Below are 15,929 nucleotides of genomic sequence, written 5' to 3' on the forward strand. Positions count from 1 at the left end.
ACATGCCCCTGGGGCATGGCTGCTGGGGTGGGGTAGGGGACCCTTAAGACCTGGGATGCATATAGGCGGTACTCTCTTCAATCCCTCATGGTTTTGGATGCTGGGACTAACCAGGCAGATCTTGGAAGATCAGCATGGGACATAGTTCAGCTTTCCTGGACCCTACAATAAATATCTGTGCTATAATGAGTTACCCCCTAATAAATTCCCTTGTTCATTAAGTAGACTCTGTGGATTTCTCGCATCATCCTTCTACTTAGTCTTTGTGACAAAATACAATGAAAACTATAACATTCAGTCTAAATAGAGTCAAGGAATCATCCCTCAGAGGGCCTTACTCCTGCTATGAGTGAAAGGCCCAATGCTTTAAGTGGCATAGTTTCTTGCAAAGTTTAAATATCCTTAATCATAGTAGACATACGTTAATTTCCAGCTGAGAAAACTGTTTCACGAGAAGTTTTACGTCTTAGGAAACTTCAAAGGTACAAAGAAAATTAACCAGTTCTATATATGGACAAGTCATTCCTACTCCCCTCCCTGTCTGGTAATCTTAAAAAGATCATTTTAAAATTAAGAGAAATATTATCCATATTTGCATTTTTTCCTACATCCTGAGAAAGTGTTTTCACCAGAAAGCTTTCTCTTCACACACCACAGAGCGTTTTGCAGTCTGGGTTGCTTGTGACTGGAATCAACTGCCTGTGTGATGGCTTGCTGCAGCAGTGTGAAAAAACGAGAATGAGGCCAAGTCTAATGAATGGGTTCATTAGACACAGAGACAATTGCTACTTTTGTTCCTTCCTCTGCTACCAACTCTACGAGTAGAAAAAAAAAGTCCTGGCAGCACAATAGAACTATCCTTAACTGCCACCTCTCATAGTACCACGGAATAGGTGTTTGTGTTTGATGGAGGGAGGTGAGGGGATGATGCATTTGATGGATGATGTTTTGTTTTTTAACTTTCCTTTGGTAAAGGAGTTAGCTCTAGTAAGCACTGTTAGAGTTAGTGTATTCAAAATTAATTGAAATGGTAAAGAGTTGCAATGCCTTTTAATGTATGGAAACACTGCCTTTATTACAGTGTCAGATATTTCAGTACAATGGCTTACTACGAAGTGTGTCATGAGTTCTCCCTGTGTTCAGATATACAGATGTTTTATGAACCTTCAAAATGGAAGGTAAGCCCAACCTGTCCACCAAACTCTTTCAATATCCTTCTTAAACAGAACCAGGTCTGCCAAACTGACAGAGACTATTTCAAAACAATGAAAATTATTTTTTAAAATATGTGTTAGAAGAAAGGATTATCCAATTAAGTATGTTTCTCAAACAACAAAACCGGTCATATGTTTCTAAACTGTTGTGTGTTGCTTGGTTGAAGTATGAACTGTCAATTAACAGAACACAAAATAATCAAGTACACCAAATCATGGGAATGTTTGAAATAACTCAATAGGTTAGCAACTTTATTGGAGCTTTTCTTTGATATCTGGACTTCTGTATTCATTGTTAACATGAAAATTCAAGAGTTTATATTTCTCTTTAGATTCACAGAAATCAATAGAATTTACTTAAAATTTCAAGTACTTCTAAAAAGAAATCTCAGCATTGTATATGTTAAGCACACTTGCTACTTTTATATTTTTCTACTAAGAATGTTTTTCTTCAGTAGAACTCAGGATCAATGTCTTTGCAAAAATAGAGGGTTTTTTTTTTTTTAAGACAAGATATCATTATGTGCCCTAGGGTGATCTCAAATTTGCAATCTTTCTGCCTTAGCATCTTCAGTATTGGCATTACAGTTGGGTGCCAACACACCTGGCTACAAACTTTCTCACTTTTGGGGTGGTTAGTTCTTACAATGATATCTGCTCTAAGAACAATATTTAATATATAGCAGTGATTAATTATATGTATATTCATAGCTTGTGATAATGGCCTACCTTGCATCTTGGCATATTATCCTTACATTTTTATGTTGCAAATTATTTTGGTTTATAGGAGAAACTTCCATTCAGAGCACTGCTTAAATATAAAGGCATTATCTATGGAGTGAAAGAAGGCTGATTGTCAGTTATATATCCTGATATTAATTCATTTGCTATGCACCACATAATAAAAAAGCAACAGGAGTCTTTTGTCCTGACAACAGCTGTCTGTGCATCTCTAACATCATAGGGAAGAACAGTCCAGACATGATCCAAATCACTGAGGCCAGTAGACAGGCACAATCAAGCTGTTGTTGGGAAGTGACTGGAGTCCAGCATCTACTAACTTAAATATAAATGCTTAAAAGCTTTGTAGCTCGGGTAGTTACTCAATCCATTTGGGCTTCAGTTTTATTGCCTTCATCTATAAAAGCAGGGTTGTTGCAAGATTAAGTGAATATATACACACATATAAATATGTACTTAAAATATATACTGTATGCATATTCACTTAAGGCATAGTATGTAAGAATGTGTTGTTAATTTGATATCTATATAATACATACACACTTTAGAGAAGTTTTTCAGAGAGCAAATGCTATTTAAATATTAACTATCATACTGACTTAGCATTTCTGCCTCTAAACTACTAATAATAACAATGATTTGATGGTTCTCTTATCCTGAAGGGTCAAAGATCACAGCAAATGCCTCCTTTAAGAGGTGGAGCAAACGCAAAACGAGAAGCCCTAAGACAATACACTGCGTTACCAGCCAGGCTGATCACTTCCTGTATACACAGCTAGCAATTTGGAGAACTAGCATGGGGACTGTTAGTTTGGATATTTTTTAGGAATGATGGATTGCTATGTTTCAGGGATAGGACTGATGAGATTCTAGCTCCTGCTGCTCATTACTTATTACTGAAACAGCAGTCTTGAAAAAAACCAAGCAAACAAAAAAAGGAGTATAATTTCACAACATCCAAACAGTCAATTTCCAGCTTTATAAAGACAGAAATCTGTCTATTGGTTCATTATCGTGTATACACAATCGTAGGAAGTGCCTACTGATTACTGGAGGCTGGGTAACTATTTCTTGAGTAAGTCTAGTGAGTGAAAACCTTACTCTATCCCCTTGACGACCATTGTATTAAAAGGAAAATAAAACGGCATGTGTTCCTGAGAGATGGTTGGTAGGCTCCTCAGTGGCTCTGAGAGACGCATAGGCTGGAGGTGAGTGGGACACTTTACTAAGTGGGGACAATTTCAACAGCCATGGAGCTGACTCACATTCACAGGAACGTGGGGTGTTCAGTGGTGCCATACTTAACTCAGATTCCTGTGCATGTGCCACATTTGAATTCCAAATCCCTTGTCCCGAGTCTTTCTAACTCTGCTGTGTCTACTTCCATATTTTCCCCTCCAGCATTTTCAGAAATCTTTGACCCGTTACAGTGTCATAAAGAATTTAAGAGAAACCTCTGACAAACCTTGAGCTGACTTTTAAGTTTTGAGTGATGAGAATGATTAGTTTGTCCTCATCCACTTTACAGGTGGGGTTGACTATATGACATTACTTATCATTTAGCTTATAACCTCAGAGGATGGATTGATATAGCACTATTAGAACCGTGTCTGATGTCAAATCTAAATACACATTCTCTTCAGTTCTCCTAGCAAACCTTTTTTTTTTTTTTTTGTTAATAGAAAACATCCCTTTTTACAGCACAGGCAATTGGACAATTCAAACTCATTAGTACACAGTCTAAGATTTCCTAATTATCTTTGTACTGAAAGCTGAGAGGTTGTTAGTCATTCTTGGCTGAGCCAGACTCCATTCTCCTCACTCCTCCAAGTACAATAAAACAGCAAACACCCTCAGAGTACATTATTAATCAATTAGATATAATTTCTTAGAATGGCTTCCATCATCTCATTTAACTTTGGAGCTTTTAGGCATTAATTAATCATAAGCTGTCAAAAAGCTATCATGCATTTATAAGGTGCGTTACCATATCGGGCCTGACCCCAAATCTGGGCCTGAAAGGGGGGAAAAAAAAGGGAGAACTGTGAGAGATATGGTGAAAACACATCAGCAAACAGAAAAAATAATTAGGCCTAATGAAATTAGAGGGAGAATTGAGATTCATTTTATTCCACGGTACTGTTTCTATATTTGGAGCTCTGCGTAGAAAAAACGGTACTTAGTGTTAGGACCCCATTGAAGGTGGTAGAATTTCATTTGGCCCTGGGACATAGAGGGTAAACATTTAGGTTATTGCGCACACAGTTACAAAAGTTTAGATAACACATGTTCTGATTAACGTTAACACAGTAGTGTTTAAGGCTAGCCAACATTGGAAAGCAATCATTTCCAAAATGGTGACCAAATGTCTTAACACAGTGTCACCTGTTGGAGTCGACAGAAAGGACGTCTCACGTCAAAATGTGTTCACGGGATATTTTCACACTTGCCAGCTTCCTCTCACTTGTATACTAGACAGAGGCACTTTAAGAGCTGTGGATTGAAGTTTCTGAAGTACATACGAGACATGGAGTTTCAGCGGCCATTGGTAAACATGGCAAGAAAGTAAAATGAAATTGCAATAATTAAAAAGAAAGTAAACAGCTCATTAAATCAGGAACTTGTAAAAACCATTGTTCTCTGATCTGAAAACTTTCATAGAAGAACAGAAAAGTAAGTACTTATCACGCTTTGAGGTTCAGTGAATATTACCGGTTTCTGATGTTAAGGTAGAGTGGTTTAGCTGTTTGACCTCGAAAAGGTTTAAATTATTGATGAGTTAAATATTTTGAGTTAGGTTTGAGTAACACTTCAATGTATTGAACTTTACATATCGATTCCAAGCAGTCTGGAAAACTAAAACGTCAAGTAAAACAAATTGGAAGAGTTTAGTAAAGTGTATAAAAATTAAAAGACTGAAAACCACCTCGTTTTAAATGTGTAAAAATAAATTGCATCCAATCGTCATGTTCCTTTCTTTTCTTCTTCTTTTTTTTTTTTTTTCTCCCAATCTTAGTTTGTTGGGACATACTGCACCCGCCACAACACGTTGGACAGTAGGTCCTGGTACACACTAAGGAACAGCCAACCAGGTAAATACATCAGAGTGATGAGGCCCATGAAATTGAGTGGATAGTGAGAATAGTCCCAGGAACAGGCCCCACACATGCGAAGCCCCAGGCCCCAGGACAACTCCCAGGCGTAGATAAAGATCACATAGATGGGCACCCGCTTCCAGGTGCCCCAGCCACGACTGTAATGAAGATGGAAGTAGAGTTTCTCCACCACAAAACTACAACTGCCATACATGAAGAAGGACCAGAGCGACGTGTGTCCACCGCTGGCCCCGTCCCCCTGCCCCAGCACATTGAAGAAGAAAGTGAAGAAGATCTCATCCAGAAAGCCATGCATTCCAAAGAAAAGGAAGCGGAGGAAGTCTGGTAGTCCTTGGCTAGGGGCTCCTTCGGCGCCCTTGGGGCCGCGGGGTCCTTGTCGCCGGCCACCAGCCTCCAAAAGGACTCGGGCGTCCGGGGCTGCCGGTAGCGTGTCCCTGGTTTGCTGCTGGCGCTGCCGCGGGTACCGCAAACGCAGGAAGCGCTTCAGGAACACTTGGCCGTGGTAGAGCGCCAGTACGTACTGCAGCGCCAGGTCCAGCGCCCCCGGCGCCGCCGCCGCGCCCCCCGGCCCGCCGCCTAGGCTGAGCACCATCGCCTGGCCCGCCAGGGTCTGCAGCCCCACGTGCGCCCAGGGGTAGAGCAGGAAATTGAAGAGGAAGGCGCTGGGGCAGCGCGGCCGCTGCAGGTAGAGCTGCTCCAGGGCGAAGTGGGTGAGCGAGTGCAGGAGGCAGCGGTAGGGCGATGAGAAGCCCAGCATCCGCAGGTCCAGGCTGCGGGCGAAGCGCCTGGCGGAGGACACCAGCACGTCCAGGGTGATGCCGTGCATCCCGTAGAAGTACAGGCGCATCCAGGCGGGCAGCGCGCCGCGCTCGGCCGGAGCTTCAGCAGCGGACAGCGGCTCAGAGCTGCTGGCCGCTGCCTGGCTGCGCAGCCCGCCGGGAGCACCGGGTCTCCGGGTCGCGCCTCCCCTCCGCGTGGGCCCCTCACACGCCACGTCGCTGCCCGCCATGGGCTACTCAGGTGTCCGGGGCCGAGTGCCCGAGCCCCGCACCTCCTCCCGGCCGCCGGCCGCCCCCGGGGGGCGCGCACGTAGCTCTGTCCGGATCAAGGTCTCCGGGCGCTCGGGGGACGCGCCGGTCGCCCGGGCCACTAGGAGTCCCCGGTGCCGTGGCCCCGCCGCGCCCTCCTCTCCAGTCCAGGGCGAGGTGCCGCCCGCCCGCTCCCGCGATCACCCTGTGCGGCCTAAGGAATGGCCCGGCCGGGCTAGGGGAGATGATGCCGGGGCTGCAGGGAAGAGAGCCGAGGCTGGTGGCAGCCCCATCCCCTCCACGGCTCAGCCCCGCCGCCTCTGCCGCAGGCTCCGGGAGCGTTACGCGAGCGGAGACGGCCCTTCCCCCGGCCCTTCCCATACCCCTCTCCGCCCGGCTCGACCTCTCCCGCCTTCCAGGGCCCCCGCCCCGCCCAGCCTCCCGCGCCAGGGCTTACAGGGGTCGGCTCCGAAAGGCCCTGCGCGCCGCCGGCCGGGTCCCCTCTGGCCATCTCTGCAGGCCCCGGGCGAGTGCTGCGGGGGGGCTCCCGTTGCGTTGGTGGCGGCAGTGGAGAACCCCCTAACAGGTGTGAAGACGAACTGTGGGGCATTCCCGGTATCGTGGAAGCCAGGGCCAGGCCTTGGCTGGCGGAGACAAATGGCCAGGTGCCACCAGCCGGAGGCCGGGCCCAGGACCAAACTGTGGTACTGTATATTTAATGTCCTTATGCAAAGCCAGCTGTGTCCCAGTCACAGAGTGTTAACTGGAGACTCCACGCCTGCCTGCCCAGAGCAGCCTGCATCCGAGTGCTGCCCCAGGCCGGATCCTCTTTATCAGTCTTTGCCTAAGTTAGTTTACTCAGAGTCAAGCCCAGCAGAATTAAAAAAAAAAAAAAAAAGACTTAAGGCCAGTCCTGCTGAGTTGTGCCCTGGCTATAGAGGGACAGGAGTCCCCTCCCGAGGACAGTGTGCTAGCTGCTCCTGGCACAGACAAGGGCTGGTTTTTTCTTCGTGAAGAACTAGGTCATCTCAGAAACACAAAGTGAAATAGAGCGCCAAGCTTTTGCTTTTTCTGTCTTTTGCCCCCTCCCCCACTTCCTGCTTCCTCCTTCAGGCCTCCTAGCCTCCCTCATCCCCCTCCCTGTTTCCTCTCCCTCTTCTCTCCTCCTCCCTCCCCTCTTGGTCTTAGGTAGAGAGGGTGGAGGGATCTTTGATATAAATTATATCATTAACGATCCCCTCTCCCAGTTCATGTATAAGCAGGCACTAGAGAATAATTTTACTCTGTCAGGAGTTCAAATCTTCCCTGGATACAAAGCTTTATGGAGATGTTTTTCTTTTGGAGAACCAACATTCTCTGGTAGTTCTATTTCTGGAGCAACCTTGAGCCTTCTTTCCCCCTTATTCATTAAACCGTTTAAACTACTGTCCACGGTAGCCATGTTGTTGTTGAGTCAGCTAAGAGAGCAAACGAAAACAAACCGCTCTCCTGATGACAGTCTGAAGTTAAAGGAAGGCGTTTTCTCTCAGCTGTACCAGCAAGTTGTTTCTTCTGCTGACTTTGAAGTCGTCACACTAAGGACAAAAGTGTCAGGTAGCAGACTCAGCGCTGCCGTGGGACTGGAACAGGGCTAGGTACCCAAATTCCTGAACACCCAGAGGAAGAGGAGAAGTGCGGTAAGATGCACATTCTCTTTAAAAGATGAATAATCTGGTTGGAGCGATAGGAAAGAACCTGCCAGGCTTGATGGGGCACACCTGTAGTCCCAGCAGCCAGGAAGCTGAGGGAGTTCATGCCAGCTGGGACTACACAGTGAGGACTCCTCCCTTGAAAAGCAAAAACAGAAACAAGCAAAACACAACAAACACAGCAACAACAACAAAAACCAAAGAGAAAGACTTGAAGTGATGTGAAACAGTCCATTATACTTACGATAAATATTAATAATAAATATTGTGATGGCCTAGTACGCCACACAAAGAGAAAAACTGCTTTTGACTTATTTTGTTCGACTTCCAAACAACTTCTCTTTCACTGGACCATTGCTCTTCAGTCAAAAGAAAGCACTCCATCACAAGTACAGTACACACCCACCCATTCAGCTGTGGTAGGTTAAACTTCGACTGCTTTAAAAGAGTAAATCAAACTTCAGAGGTATATATGTCTTCTGTTGTCACGTTTCCAAAGAATGCAGAGAAAACTGGCCAAGTATGTAGGGAAGTCTTTTGTATTAAAGAACTGAGCTTCTAAAAGTGTATGCATGCTTTAGAGACAGGGTCTGACCTTGAACTTGTAATCTTGTGTCAGCCTCCGGAGTGCTGAGGTTACTGTCATGTGCCAGCACTCCTCTTACTGATATTCTGATTCTGCCATTAAAAAAAAAATTCTATTTTTGTATGCTATATGTGTTCAGTAAAATATTAGTATATAAGGTATTTGTAAACTTTACATGCTTATGTGTATGTATAGTTTATGCTAAATTTTTAGTGGAAGGTATAGAGTAAAAAGTTGGGAGCTCACTATTGTCAGGTGTGACATTCTATCAAGTGAGAGAGAATTCTGGAAATCTTATTATTCTGGGCCTCTCCCTGAAAAGTTCCTATTTTCCTTAAAGTGATACAACACAAAGATAAGCAGATGCAAAGTCAAAATATAAGCACAGTTGATGTCTGCTTTTCTCCATGTTTCTTTCATAGTTTCGTTGCAGTCTCCATTATAATACCTTAGAAACTGAAAAAGAAGCCAGTAAGTATAAGACACAAGGAAATTGAAATTAGACTGCTCTTAGTTCTTTTAATTCAGTGCCTCCTTAAAAACAAGTTGTGAAGAGTCAGCTCAGGGCATTATTCCACTTAAACAGAATATCCGAGGCTGGACAGTTTTAAAGAAAAGAAGTTTATGTAACTCGAGGATGGCACTGGATTTTGCTGGGCCCTGTCAATGCCTCATGGCAGAGAACATGACAATGGTGGGGGTGGGCACAGAGGAGATCGGGTAGTGAGACAGGAAGCCAGAGGGACTGATGGGTCAGACTTCCTTATAATAATTACTCTTTTAAGGAAAACCCAACTGAGAAGAGCAGCATTGGTGTCTCCTGAGGGTCTTCTGGAGATGCTCAGCTTTCAGAATGCTCTTCTCTCACCGTTTCCATCACCTTGTAATCCACTCACACTGGGGAGCAGTCTCCCAGATGTGTGGATTACACACATTACCACAGTAATAATGCCAACTTCTGTTTCTGCTTTATCTTCTAATTCTTCTTTGTTGTTTTAAACACCTCGTCGCTATATTTGCCAAACATTTATTTTAAAACTACAGAATGGGTTTAATGATCCATGAACATTTTAGAATTAAAATCCTCACATCAGTATCTCTATGAATGTAAAATGCTTCAAAGCACTGTGTGTACGTGTGTGTGTGTGTGTGTGTGTGTGTGTGTGTGTGTGTGTGTTGTCTTTCCTCATGCCAGGAGCCAAAGCTGACAAAATAAATTTGTAAACTCAACACGTTCTTTGGAGATGGTGACATGGTTGTAAGGGGAATGCAAAGGAAGAATCAGAAAGCTACAATGAAATAGCATCTGCTTGAGGTTGCTTGGGTGTAAGGAGAGCTGCTCAAAGAATGCTTCAAGGGGCCCACTCCTCGAGAGGGAGCCCATGCCTGATACTGCTTGAATGGCCAGGAACCAGAGACTGGAAAGCCCAGAGACCTAGGGTAGAACCAAACACAACTGGTCTAAAAAAAAATATGAAATGATTCGTAATGATCTTCTGCAATACTTGTAGGTTGGTGCCTTGTCCAGTCACCATCAGAGGGGCTTCCTCCAGCAGCAGATGGAAGTGGGTGCAGAGACTCACGGCCAGACATTATACAGAGAGAGAGAGAGAGAGAGAGAGAGAGAGAGAGAGAGAGAGAGAGAGAGAGAGAGAGAGAGAGAGCCTAACTTGGAGGCCTCCATTGTGTCCCTCCTGTTTGGAGAAGCTTCCAGAAGAGGGAGAGGGAAGACTGCAGGAGTCAGAAAGGATAGAGGGCACCAGAAGAACACAGTCCACTAAATCAAATAAGCAGGGCTCATACTGGCTCACAGAGACTGAAGCACAGCACGGGCCTACCTGGGGCTGCACCAGGTCCTGGGCATATATGCTGCAGCTGTTAGCTTGGTGTTTTTTGAGGGACTCCTAACAGTGGGAGTGAATATGTCTCTGACTCTTTTGGCTGCTCTTGGGACTCTTTTTCCCCTTGTTCAGTCGCCTTGCCCAGCTTCAGTGTGAGGCTTTTGCCTTGTCTGAATATATTTTGTTTTGCTGTGTTTGGTTGTTGTCTCTTAGAGGCCTGCTCTTTTCTGATGGAAGATGGAGGAGGAGTGGATCTGGGGTAGAGGGGAGGTGGTGGGGGTCTGGGAGGAGTAGCGGGAGGGGAAACTGTGGTGGAGATATATTACATGAGAGAAGAAATTTTAATAATATTTTAATAGTAATAATAATAACAACAAATGCTTCAATGTATTGCTCTTTGATATATGGTACAGGCTTCTTTGACTTCAAGGATTAAGAAAGTGTCTGAGTAAACATGTCTGTACAGGTATAATAGATTATGTGAGGCCAGTACCTTATGAGACTGGTCAGCTTGGCTATAAAATGATAGAAACACTGCAACTAGACTAGCCAGTGTGACTAGAAAGTAATACGAGAATGAATAGAAGGCCCTGGTACTTCAGAGGATTGTGATTTCTGGTGATTTGTTCCTAGTGGCCACAGGTTCAAGGCTGTTGTGGTCTTTCAGATCACCATGCAAGACTTCAGTGCACTTTGAAAGATCTGAAGGAAAGTGCTTGGAGAACAAAGAGCTGAAGAAAGTCCAAAGGAAGTTGAACAGGCTAAGACATGATGAGTAACATTTGGCTTGCACCTACCTCTGTACATAACATAGGTTTCCTTATCCATAGTAAATCGTAACCTAATCTGACATAAATATATTGTGAATTACTCTTGTAACAAGTAGCTGAGTCTCAGCCAACCACACGTGTGACTCCTGCTCAGCCTCCTGACTTTGACTTTCTTTCTTTCTTTCCTTCCTTCTTCCTCCCTCCCTCCCTCCCTCCCTCTCTCTCTCTTTCTTTCTTTTTCTTTCTTTTATTCTTCCCTCTTTCCTTCCTTTCTTCCTTTCTTTCTTTCCTCTTCCTCCTCTTCCTCCCTTCTCTTCTGTCCTGGGGACCCAACTCAGGGATTCAAGCATATTGGGCAAACACATCCCAGCCTTATGGCTCCATTGCTCACATCTCCGTCATTGTTGCTTTAATAATAAAACATTTCCTTTTAATTTGATACTGTCCTCTGTGCCCTGCCCTGAGAGCCACACCTGGTACTAAAGTCGAGGAAGAAGACAAGGCATGTTCTTTGTCCCGGGTACTGTGTGGGTACAGAGACCCAGGTGAATCTGGAGGGACCTTAGGGAAGATCACCATAAGACATCTCAGAGGTCAAATAGATTTACAAATTTTACTTTGCTTTTACAAAATGTAATTTATGATAGCTAGCTGTGCTTTTCATTAGCAATTCAAGATAATTACTAAAAATAAGTAAAATAATGAAATGTAAATAAATAGGTAAAGATAATGAACACTTCAAAGTTTATAAACCTTAATGAAAAGTTAAGGAATTAGTTAAAAGTACTAAAACATTAATCATTGATCATAAGTTTTACCTGCTTCAGCATCTCAATATGATATTGAGAAGCTAAATGCATTTAGGTCTGTTAATAAGTGTGTAAAGTTTCATATGTAAAAAACTTTGTCTAGAAATGTTGTCCACACAATGGTAGGGCACAACTGCTTAGGGTTAAAATTGCTATTAATATATAGTAATTAAATGAGAAACAAAGGAAATGTCATGTAAGGAAAGCGAAGCATGTTTTATGGAAGTTTATGAATATATGGATAGATATATTTTGTTGTGGGAAAAAGAAAGGGGTTTTGCTCTAAGGTAGACTGAATCACATGTTCCCGTGTGGTCTGAGACGGAAATCACATGGATGGGGATTGAAAGCTGTGAAGCATTGTGAGTAATTTGCAGAGAATGATTCTTATAAATTATTTACCTTGTAACTGACTTGGCTATTATTAGAAGGAAATAAGTGATTTTTTTTTCTTTTTTTTTCAGTAAAAATTGAGTCTTGACATTGGAAGTCAAACGATACATAGAGTTTTATCCTGTGTTGGAATGATGCTAACATTTTCCTGGAAAATCATTGATTTGGTCTCAATAAAATGTTTTTCAGTTCCTTCTATTAAAAAACACATTTCTGAATAGTTGGTTTGTATTGCTTCTTTCTGTGTTTATGAATGTTCTTTTTCTGTGTTTTATGCTCTTATCTTATGCTTTCTTACTTAAGAAAACTTACCTTTCTCATTAAAAGAGAGGGTTTATTTTTCCATAACTATATGACTTCCTTTGAAACCCACCGAGGTTTCCTAAGAAAATGATTGGACCACGGGCCTGAGTACCAGGTGTTTGGAAGGGTCTGCACTTGGCTGTATCCAGCAAGGGGGAGGTCTTTTGCTCCATCCCTTGGCAATGTTATAAAAAGCCCTTTTGAATAAAGTTCTGGGCCTGTGGATAAGGATCCAGGCCCACTCAAGGCTATCCTGTGTTTCTCTCTGTTTCTCTCCCCTCTATACTTCTATCTGAGTCTCTTATCCCTTGCTCCTCAAGAGTCCCTGGGGTAAATAAATGTGGGAGCTAGTCTCCCACAGACTTCTCTGGGCTTTTCCTCTTAAATATTGGGTTTTATTTCATTGTAGTCTGTGGTCTTATTTTGACAGATTGAACAAGCCTTCCAAAACGGAATTCTAAATAGAAATCCTTCTGAACTTTAATGAAGTTTAGCACTTCAGAGAGTCCTACATAGAAAAGATCACCAAAAGACATTATATTGAAATTTTGTCTTTAATATGTTTATATAGATATGTCATTAACGTAGGGCCCAAAATTTTCATGAGATCCCTAGAAAATTGAGATATCTTGGCATAATATGACTCATCATAATTCTATTTGTTAAATTTTATGTGCCATAGAAATAAAAAAGCTCTTTGATTTTTAACCATGGCTGTGTTAAGTCTTTTCCACAGTTAAATTCCTTTCTTTTGGTGCAGTTTTGGAAGTTTCTGGAAACATTATTATCACAAACTATAGTGTTTTAAAGGAGGTTTATAAAAAGGATGAAAGAACCCTAACAGATGTAGGTTTCTAGTAACCTAGAATGGATTAGGAATTTTTGCAGACTCTAATAAAGAGAAAGAATGAAAGAGTGCTAGAAGAACTGACAAGGAAGAGTTATGGGTTTCTGTAGGTTGTTTGTGGTTGCTGTTGCTTGCCTTTTTTGTGCTCTGGATCATATCCAGGTCTTTGTTTATGATTAGTGAATCTTCTACAGTTGAGTTAAATCCCTAGCCCCTTTCATGAATTTTCTTTATGTGAAGTGTTGCTAATTGTTTTAAGATTTTTCTAGATTTATGGTAAATATTTTTTAAAATTTAAGCTATCTGTGGTTTATTAGACTGTAGTTTTGGTGAGTGTTTTTTAGTTTTATGACCCACCCATACACTGAACAGGATTCTAAACTCTTCTGGCTCTCTCTAATTCATTATTTTCATCTTTCATCTCTCCAAGTATGGTTGAGGACTATTTGCACTGTTTCTGAAGCCATACAAGCCAAAGCTGGGCAACTTCATATAAATTTCAAGGGATAAATCTCAAGGCAGGTGCATAGGCTCTACAGAGTTCAATGAAATGGCCCGTTCACTAAACAATGCAAAGGCTGTTTGCATTGAAATATGAAAATGAAGTGACTTGTGTCAACCATAACAAAGGAATATAAAAGCTGCCAGGTTTTGAAGGAAGGGCTCACAAAAGACTATTCTAGAATCATATCCTGGTACAAAGGCCAATGTAACCATAACAAGTAATACTTACGCAAGAATATCTGCCCAACAACTGTCTGTTTACTTTCAGACTGGTGCCACCTTTGCCAAAGATCTTTTTGAAACAGCTCCTGTGACTCTATCCATTTCTGCCTTTGGTATCTCCATATCTCAATACCTTTGGGAATACTCCTTATTTACTATGAAATGCACATTCTCACTTTAATTGTATTCTATATACAAATATATTTACATTAAAATAAATCTCAGTTGTTATTTATGTTGACACCAAAGACATTCATTCTGTTATCTTGGGATGTGAAGTTTCTGAGTTCACGGTGTGAGCAACTTTTCCTAAAGCCACACACAGCCGAGACTCCCTATCAGATGAGACCTTTTCACTTGCTCACTTCGCTTTGCTGATGCCTTGCTCCTCTGCTTGGCAGTGGTCACCTCAGTTACAGAATTTCACAGTCAGTCACATCTGCAGGCAATGAGCCAATTGTCACTCCCTGCTTTAGATGAAGCATTTCAATTGTGGATCATTTGGGGCTACCTAACTGCATGGGGGTAGGGCACAATTGAAAGGTTTTGAAACATGCCACAGGCAAAATAAATTCAAACTCAGACATGAAATAAATCCAAGTTATTTCTGGCAATGCTTTCCCATGTTGTATCACACAACATCTCTGCAGCCTTTGCTCTGGACACGTAACATGCACTTGGCACTCTGCTTGCCATCACATCACACAGCGTTGACACATGCTACCTGAAATGCCTTGACATAACTGGAGACTTTGCATGTTGTTAATAACAGTTTGTTTTTCTGTACATGCGAGGTGGTTCTTGTACTTAGCTATGGAAAAATAAGGCTTTTAATGTTGTCCTGCCCTCATTCCTTAGCATGTAATTAGTATATCTTTGGACTGTGGTGGGTTAGAATGCTTCATTTTAAAAGTTGGTCTTTGGCCGGGTGGCGGTGGCACAGGCCTTTAATCCCAGCACTCAGGAGGCAGAGGCAGGCAGATCTTTGTGAGTTCGAGGCCAGCCTGATCTACAGAGTGAGATCCAGGATAGGCACCAAAACTACATGGAGAAACCCTGTCTCGAAAAACCAAAAAAAAAAAAAAAAAAAAGTTAGTGTTAGAATTGCTGGTTTGAGTTCCATAAAACAAAACAAATAAAAATCATCAAATTAATTTGGGCTTGAGATTAGGATAGAATTTTCAAAAACTTTTGAAATGTCTAAAAACATACTTCTGCATTTTGTTCTATGTATTTATGGGTCCCAGTATTGACGACTATAAAATCAAAATATCAGTTACAAAAAACTTGAAGATAGTCTGCCTTATAGTATCAAATATTTACCCAACATTTAACTCTTTATATAAAAGTAAATGAGAATATTCTCATAAGTATGATTTCATCTTTAATAATTATATGTTAGTGAAAATTATTTTCAAACAAATTTCCATATGATTCACTGTCACTAGATATCTGATTTATATACATGCATACCCTGGGTCACAAAAGAATTTCACAGGTGGAAATGGATTAAGAAGTCCTGCTTTCGATAGCCCGCACTCTGCCTGGACCAAAAAACATCGAACAGTGGCCACTGCCTCTTCCTTTACAGGGATAACTATATTAAGTTTAAATTAGAGGCTCAGTTGCAAAATATATTAGTTAAATGAATGGGAGGCTGTTTGGTCCATTCTTCAATGAATTCAAGTTTAGTTCAATTGGGGACCATGGGTAAGGAGCATAGTCCAAACTCTCAGTATTAGATTTAATCACAATTATAACAATGTTTCTCTCATTTTTTATTGGCTCAAAATCAGTGTTGTGTTTGCATGCAGCCCTGTATTGAACATCAGGTGATCTCTCTGACTGTAATGACAAAAACTCAAAG

The 15,929-nt window shown here is 42.1% G+C and overlaps 1 protein-coding gene across 1 annotated transcript; it reads right to left on the reverse strand.

Annotated features, from left to right (window-relative positions):
* Positions 1-4,967: 4,967 nt before the first annotated feature.
* Tmem229a (transmembrane protein 229A) lies at positions 4,968-6,080 on the reverse strand. Its single transcript, XM_059256536.1, has one exon. It carries the CDS (start codon positions 6,078-6,080, stop codon positions 4,968-4,970), a length of 1,113 nt encoding a protein of 370 aa, XP_059112519.1.
* Between the last annotated feature and the right edge of the window lie 9,849 nt (positions 6,081-15,929).

Source organism: Peromyscus eremicus, chromosome 3, assembly GCF_949786415.1.
Source record: "Peromyscus eremicus chromosome 3, PerEre_H2_v1, whole genome shotgun sequence".
In the NCBI taxonomy this organism is placed as follows: domain Eukaryota; kingdom Metazoa; phylum Chordata; class Mammalia; order Rodentia; family Cricetidae; genus Peromyscus; species Peromyscus eremicus.

What these genes read in the sequence shown, in the direction of transcription:
- Tmem229a (XM_059256536.1), bottom strand. Translation starts at nt 6,080, where the DNA reads ATGGCGGGCAGCGACGTGGCGTGTGAGGGGCCCACGCGGAGGGGAGGC.